At 58.5% G+C, this 7,993-nt stretch overlaps 1 protein-coding gene across 1 annotated transcript; it reads right to left on the minus strand.

The window, feature by feature from the left end:
- Positions 1–149: 149 nt before the first annotated feature.
- LOC100758497 (ETS domain-containing transcription factor ERF-like) lies at positions 150–6,203 on the minus strand. Its single transcript, XM_027430603.2, has 6 exons — positions 6,100–6,203; positions 4,319–4,401; positions 1,698–1,932; positions 1,277–1,475; positions 1,038–1,155; positions 150–595 (listed from the first exon to the last, which is right to left on the minus strand). The coding sequence occupies exons 1-6, from the start codon at positions 6,201–6,203 to the stop codon at positions 150–152; spliced, it is 1,185 nt and encodes a 394-aa protein (XP_027286404.1).
- Between the last annotated feature and the right edge of the window lie 1,790 nt (positions 6,204–7,993).

Genomic DNA, 7,993 nt, shown 5'->3' on the forward strand with positions numbered 1-7,993 from the left:
GGGGGGGAGACTGGAGGCCATCATGTCCCTTTCCACTCTGTGGAGAAGGTGTGACCTCCACTCAGGGTTTGGAGGAGGTGCCAAGGGCTGGTCCTGGTTAAGAGCAGACCAGACTGCCCTGGTCACCAGGAAACCCACCCTGCACCTGCTCAGCTGCCGCTCCCCCCTTTGCCTGACTTGGTCTTGGGGGACACATGTAGACCCTCATCCCCTTCACTGTCAGAGCTGCAGCCACTGACGTCCGTGATCTCCAGCTCAGAGTCGCTGTCCTCCTTCCCACCCAGTGTGGCCTCTGGACCTCCAGCCCCTGGCAGTGCCAGACGAGGAGCCACTGCCAGCCCTGAGGGGCGCTCAGGGCCCAGGCCCTCCCCCGCTGCAGCAAGCAGGGGCGCAGCCATGGGCCCTCCCCCTGCTCCTGCAGAGGGCAAGTGGCCCAGGGAACCCAAAGGGTTAGGGTAGAAGTGAGGCGGGTAGAGGGAGGGGGGCAGCTTGGGGAAGGGGCCCGTGAGGTATGGGTTAAAGTTCCAGGGGTACTCAGGGAAGGCGCGGCCGTAAGGACCCAATAGGCCCGGGGGCTTGGAGTAGCCGGTGGCACCTGGGGGGAAGGGACACACAGACAGCAAGTCAGGCTGGCCCACTAGCCATTGGGGGCCGGCTCGCATGGTGGGTGTACCCCCTACGTGCTCCCCTACCTCTCGTCCTCTCCATCTCCATTTCTCTCCCTGTTCCTTTAACCTGTCTCCCCACAAAACCCTCCCTGCCAAGTAGCGCCCCCCGCCCCCCCCAAGCTGCTCAGCAGCTGCGGCTCTGCCTTGTTTGGTTTTGTGAGATGTGTGCACCATACCCAGCTGCTTCAGTGTTGGTAACCTGAGGCTTCCTGCAAGCACTGCGACTGAGCTAGATCCTCACCCCATGCCCTGGCTTTAAACACGGAGGCTGCACAGACACACCCCAGCCTGGGCATCCATCTGTCTTGTCCTCCGCTGCTGTCCTCTCTTTCCATGTGAGCAGATCCCCCCAACCCCCCAGGCCCTTACCAGAACCCAGGAATGGGAAGGGGCTGTCCAAACGTAGTTTATCCGTCTCTGGGGCGAATAGGGGTGTCCGGCCCCCTGGCTCTCCTAGGCGTGGGGTTGAGAACAGGTTCTGCAGAGTCTGGAGAGGGGAAGCAGGGGAGGCGGTACTGCTTATTAGCCCTCTGTGGAGAGGATCGTGATTGTAGGGGGACAGTAGACACCCCACTTCCAGCCCTAAGACACCCAGTACCCAAACCTACCTCAGGGGTCAGGGGTGGAGCATCTGGCCCGTGCGCCCCCCCAAAGGGGCCAGGGGTCAACAAGAGTGGGGAGCCAGTGGCAGCGGCGGCAGCCACATCCAGCAGTGGGTAGTTGACGAGAACAACTTTGCTGAAGTTAAACTTGTAGGTGAACCGCTTCCCTTTGGTCTTGTGCAGAATCCGCTTGTTATAGTAGTAGCTGTGGGAGAGAGGACGGGGTACTGGGGAGGGGCAGGGGAGGGGTGAGGGAGTAGCTGGGCTCAAGTTCTTGTCGCCACCCCCCACCCAGCTTCCACTCACAAGTACCGGATCCAATGGAATTCAGTCCTAGGATACAGAGGGGGCACCCTTGCGGGGACCAGAAGGGACAGTGAAGGGAGAAGAGAGCCTGAGGGGAGCCTGGCCCACTGCCCCTCCTCACCGCAGGGCTCTGCTCAGCTTGTCATAGTTCATGTGGGGCTTGCACTTGCGAATGCCCCAGAGCCGGGCCACCTCATCCGGGTCCTTGATGACAAATTCCCCGTAGTCCCCCTGCCAGGCGATGACGCCCTGGTACTCCTCCTTCTGCAGCAGCTCCAGAATAAAGTGCCACAGCTGGATCTGCCGCGAGCCAGGCGAGGACTCCGGCTTGTAGGCCCAGTCTGGGAAAGCAAACCCTAGGGACAGGAGACAGGGAGGCCTTAGGGTTAGGAAGCTGAGGTGGGGATCTGGGTCTCGCTGGAGTCTGCAGCCTGGGATGTTCAGTCTCTCCGGAGTGTCACTCTTCAGACCCACCCTGCTTGAGTCTGCTCCCTAAGTCACCTAAACAGCTGGAAAGAGCCCCTCCCTCGGTTTGTGCTCCCAACATGCCTCAGTGCAATCCCCCCAGGTTCAGCCAAGGAAGGGGGGGATGGAATTGAGAGGGACACATTTACTGCATCCATGTGTTTTTTTTCTGGGGGGGGGGCTGAAAATTATGCACCCCCTGTAGTGATCACCTGTAACCCTGCTACCCTGTCAGGGAGTCTTTGATATTTCCTGTGTCCTGATAGCTCTTACAATCGGCCTATTCCCAAAGACCCCACTGGCATCACCCTGGCGCACACACTTAGCCTGTATCCATCTGTGTATCTGTCTTTAGTGTGTCCCCTCCCAAATCCATGCTCCAATCTCTCCAGTGCCAGGTTGTGTGTCTACACGCAGGCACAGACCTATAGCTGCCCATGGTAGACAACACATCACACAGCCACTTGCAATGTTATCCTATGGGACACAACCACACCCAAGTGCCACACTCCTGCCAGGGGCCACTGACGCAAGCACCAGATACAGGCTGCCTACAATATAAGGACCCCTAAACCCAGCATTGCATACCCCCTGCAAACATGCACAATTATATGCTAAAGGCCTCTGTAGGAACCAACTGACAAGTATGTGACCAAGAGAGAGACAGGAGCCCAACAGCCCAGCTAATACCTGGTGTGACAGAGACAATGAAGCAATATCACTGAAGCCCCCAGATAAACAGACACATGCAGGATAACAGTGACAAGTGAACAACTTCCCTTCCCGCAACCACATCCGGGCATTCGGATGTCAACACTGGCCCACTCAGCATTTACTTCACCCTGGGAAGAGTATCTGGCTGGCTCCACCATCCATATGCACCTAGAAGCCAGGAACAGATGTCTTGCCCACCCCTGGTCTTCCCAGTCTAGAAGGCTCTGGGTCCCAGTGTCCACACCAATTCTATGCCATCCTCCATCTCCTCCTACCTGCCAAAGGTTGGCACCCAGGCATGAAGACATGGTTAAATCTGGTCTCTAGCAAGCTGGCAGAGAAAGAAGAGAAGGCTAGGGAAGCCATTATAGAGGTATGGGAGAGACAAGCTAGGAGACCTGGGTCTCTGTATCCCATTGCAGTGCAGCCAGGGGGATGTTCCTTGCCCTCTCTGGTTCCAGAGGCAGGAGTCAAGGAGAAGCAGAGTCTCACCCAGGTTGCCCTCTGATATAAGTGCGCAGGTGATGCCCTACCTTGGGAAGGACAGGTAGTTCTCACCACTCTGCTCGGAAGAGGAATTTTAACCTGGGCCATTCTCACCTCCGCTGCCATGTCTAGATGGACACTGGCCTAGCCACACTCATAGTACACTTCCTTGGGAAAGCCATCGCGTCACTAACATGTTTGCACAGCCAGAAGACAAGAAGGGAGAGAGGGCCTGCTACAGCAGGCAGGCAGACATAGACAAGCCCCAGAACCAAGCAGTGGGAGACACAGTCCAAAAACCAAGCCCAGGGTCATTTACCCACACACTCCAAAATGTACCTCAACTACCTGCTGAGAATGCCATGGACTACCGGAGACAGATACAGCCTCCTCTCCCCCACCAAAGCCGAGGCACAGCACACAAGCTGGCAGACGCCAAATGTATACATGCATGACTCTGAAATGCGGAGTCCAGAGTTGCTCCCGTGGCCTCCGTGGTCCAGTCTGTGCAGCCAAGTGCACACAAAGACAGCCTCCCGCAGACACTTGCCCTCTGTGACCCCTTCAGGAACACTGAAGTGTGGTGCATTGGAACACTCCACAACGAAACTCCACGCAGCCAGCCAAATGGTTGGTCTCAAAGACTCCTATTAGTGACCCCTGCATGCCCAAGCAGGTCCTCTTTCCCTGGCCTGAGCACCACCTCCTTGCACCCATCTCCTTAAACTGTGCGCCTACCCTCGTGCCTAGCCTAGGGTAGGTGCAGGCTAGGAGGAGTACATGGCAGAGAAATCCCACATCTCAGCCCCATCGGTCCTCATCCCTCTCGACACCTCACCCATCCTCCAAGACACCCCTCAACCCTTGTGCTCCAGCAAGCAGGTGGCAGGAAGAGAGGACCATGAAGTTTCTGGTCAAGTTTCTCATGAAAGGGTTTGCATTCCGGGGACTGATGGAGACCCAGACGGACAGGTTCACAGGTGCGTAACACAGACGACAGGAAAAGGGGAGATAAGGAACAGGGTGCAGCCCGTGGGAAGGGGAAAGGCTGTGGGGATGGATGGACAGGACAGTTACCAGGGGTCCAGAGAGCCGGCAGGGCAGGCGGGGCGAAGAGAAGGTCTGAGACACAGCTACAGTCCATGGCGGAGCAGCGAGCCCTGTAGAAGCAAGACAGACAGGACAGCAGGAGAGAAGGGGGTCAGCCAGCGGGGTGCTGCGGGACTCGCCCTCTCCTAGGCCTTCAACCTAATGTCAGCCCACCCATCTGCCCCCAGTCCCCACACTCTCCCTCCCAGCAGCCCCGGTGGTGTCCCTAACTAGAGCCACCCGTCCTTCCCTTCTCCTTGCCTCCCCCTCTCTCTGGTCTTCTTCACTCTAGTCTAGTCGAGCAGTCACCACTCACTCCCGGGGCTCTCAACACCCTCCACCCACCTCTTGCTATCCTGCCTCCCACCTGACCTCTGGGGGAGTAGGGGGTTGGTCCCTGGGTCTTTGGCTCTTCCTGTCTCCCTCTGCGTGTGGCTCTCTCCAAAAGCTACTTCAGATTTATCGCTCGGAAACACAAACTCGCCCCCACTTGGGTGACCCCCCCCCCAGCTCCCTCTATGGCTCACACTGCAGCAGTGGCCAGCTCAGAGATGGCAGGGCTGGGTATCTGCTAGCCAGGCTGGGAGGAGCAGGCCCAGCCCTTCCTTGCCTTTCTTCCCCAGGTAGACACTACCTCCCTCTCCCGACCCTAGACACCCCTAGTCTGCCCTCTGAGCCCACAGACACCTCCTCTCGTCTCAAAGCTGCTGCTCACCAAGGTTCTCCATCCACCCTTTTCCCGTTAGGTTGGCTTTCCCCTGCTCAGGCAGCCCTTCTAGGAGCTCCCCCCACCCCAAGCCCTTCCCCTCCATCGAGCCCTTTCCCTTCCTCCCAAAGTAGAGCCACCCGAGCCTGCCTGCGGACAGACATCAACGGAACCCATGGACCCCTGCCTCAAACCTGCTGTTCAAAGATTCTCCAGCCATTCCTTCTAAGACCAGCCAGCCTCCCTCCCAGATACTCCCTCCCCATGGAGAGTCTCCCCCCTCCAGACACCTGTCCACTCAGATTGGCACTCCCCCTCAGATACTCTTCCCTCACGCTAGCCTCTCAGACCCCAGTCCCCTCAGTTTGGCATCCTTACTTAGATACCCCTGGCCTCTGCCCTCGGACACTGCTTCCTCTGGCATCGCCTCCCCATTAGGACAATCTTCCCCCCCCTCCCGGATCCGCCTCCTCCCTGCACAGGCCCCCTGAAATCCCCATTTCCCCTCGAAGCCTGTTTCCTGGACACCTCACCCCTTCGTCATCTGCCCCCCTCACACTCACTGCAGATACCCTCAGACAAAATGTCCTGTAGCCATCCTGCCTGCGCCCAGAGATCCACACACACCCCTCAGACCCGGCCGGCCGGGCACTGTATTCCCTCAAACACCCCACCCACTAGGTCTTCCGAACACCCGCAGTTCTGGAGACATCCACACACCTCTCCCCTACCATATAGCTATAAACCCCATCTCACCCCTTGGGTACTCTTGTCCTCTCTCCCAGTATCCAGTCTCCCCCGCCCCACAGCTCCTCCAAACCCTCCTTGGCCTGCTGGGGTCTCCCCGGGGGGGGGGATGCCCAAGGCCATGCCTCCCATACTCTATAGTCTTTATCTCTGTCTCCCTCTTGGCCTCATTCTCTCCCTGCACTCGGCCTGTCTCCCCTCCACCTGGAGTGTCTTCCCGCATCTCTCTCCCCAAACTCTTCTCCTATCTCTCTGCCCCTGCCCCCCCTCCCGCGCTGCCTCCTGGCCCCCTACCCCTATTTCCTCCTCCCCCCACCTCCCCACGCCTCCCTCTGCATCTCTCTCCCTCATCTGCCCACCTCCCCCCTCCTCCTCCTCCTCCTCCTCCTCCCTGCTCCCCTTCCTCTCAGCCCCGCCCATCCCGTCTCTCTGCCCGCGCGCGTGTCTCCACCATCTCCCTGTCTCTCTCCCCACACTCACCCCCGTCTACCTCCCCCCCCTCCCGCTCTCACTGCCTCTCTGGGTCCCCCCTCTCCTCCCTCCCCCACCCCACCCCCCATTGGCCCCTCTCATTTCCGTGTTGGTTTTGATTTCTCTTCCCAACGCTTTCAACTCCCCGCCGCCTCCTCCGGACACGTTATAACGAGGAGCCGTGGGATCGGCGCTCCGGGCCCTGCTCCCACGCTCCCCCCCGTCCGTCCGTCGTCTCTCACACACATCTCTGCCTTCGTGCAGTCTCTGCTGCCACTTTTTCCCTCTCTCTCTCTCTCTCTCTCTCTCTCTCTCTCTCTCTCTCTCTGTGTGTGTGTGTGTGTGTGTCTGTGTCTGTGTGTCTGTGTGTGTGTTGTGTCTCGCCCCACTCCCGGACCTGGACCTGGTCTTGTCCCCTCCAGCTGGGCATCTGTCTCCACCCATGACCAGCATTTCTCCGGGGGGGGGGGGCTCCACGTCTCTCTGTCCCAGGGTCTCTGGGTTGTTTTAGTCTCCACCTGACTCCTTTCTCCATCCCTGGGTCTCCACACCTCTGCCTCCCTGTCTGGGGTCTCTGCTTCTTGCAAAGTCCCTGTCCCCACATCTCTCTGTCTCTAGGTCTCTCTTGCAGTGCCAGTGTCCCTCTCTTGGGACCCCTTTGATCTCACCATGCCCCTAGCACCCCCCTGGCCCCATTGATTGCTGATCGACCCGTGGAGGAAGTAGGTCCTGCGGCCTCGGGCTACAGGGCCAGGCAGGAGCTTTGGCAGAGCCACTGGACAGATGGACAGAAGGCCCCAGCCCCAGTGGCTGAGGAGGGGGAGCAGCCAGCATCACGCGCCCCTCCCCACCGGCCGGCGCGGTGCGGATGGGGACTCCGGGCAAGCTTTAATTTTTAATTTTATTTTGCTTCCTCCACCCCCCTCACCCCCATCTCCAGCGCCCGCAGCCATGGCACCGAGCGCGCGTGAGGCAGCCGTTGGAGAGGGGCTGGGTGGGCAGGGGCTGCCTCCCTCTGCTCCCTCTGCACAGTCACACAGACCCACACTTTCTGCAAGCACACAGTTCACATCACGCAAGCCAACACACCCCACCACGTCCCCAGTACCACCATCACACACAACACACACTCTGTATCAACAGAATCACACTCATCCCCACAGCCACATACAACCCAGGCTGGGCAGCCCGTTGCGCATAGCAGCAACACTGCGGTGTACAACAAAAACAGACACAGGCTCTCACTAGACTGACGCATATTAATTAACACAGTCACATTGTCACTCACCAGTGCTCACAAATACAGAAACAAGAGACCTTCGGTCCCAGGCACACAATTGCACAGATAGACAGCGTCATAGAGAAACAGAGACACACCCAGACCCAGAGAGGCACAGTCAAGTCAGCAACAAACACACAGCGTCACAAAGACAGGCACCAGAGACCCCTCCGCCAAACACACACACCGGGCCCCATGTGGACAGACACACAAAACACCCCTGACATAGACTGCCGCAACCATAAGGCAAACTCAGGTGGCTACACTCATAGCAGACACACAGCCATGGCCATAGTCCCCAAAATGATCAGCACAGTGGGCAAGCTGCACCCACCCCCAGAGAGAGGAGATCTAAGCACTAAGCTTGGCTGTGTGTGGGTGCCCACTTAAAGGTGGCTGCACCTCAGCATATTGTCATTGTCCCTGCCTGCTGTCCATCTGTCTATCATCATCATCATCA

Source organism: Cricetulus griseus, chromosome 9 (assembly GCF_003668045.3).
Source record: "Cricetulus griseus strain 17A/GY chromosome 9, alternate assembly CriGri-PICRH-1.0, whole genome shotgun sequence".
Lineage (NCBI taxonomy): Eukaryota > Metazoa > Chordata > Mammalia > Rodentia > Cricetidae > Cricetulus > Cricetulus griseus.

Excerpts from the sequence above, each read along its gene's own strand:
- LOC100758497 (XM_027430603.2), bottom strand. The coding sequence starts at position 6,203 with ATGGGCGGGGCTGAGAGGAAGGGGAGCAGGGAGGAGGAGGAGGAGGAG. Across the intron at positions 1,933-4,318 it reads GCCGGCTCTCTGGACCCCTG|GGTTTGCTTTCCCAGACTGG; the intron begins GTAACTGTCCTG and ends TCCTGTCCCTAG. Across the intron at positions 596-1,037 it reads CTTCCCATTCCTGGGTTCTG|GTGCCACCGGCTACTCCAAG; the intron begins GTAAGGGCCTGG and ends CCTTCCCCCCAG.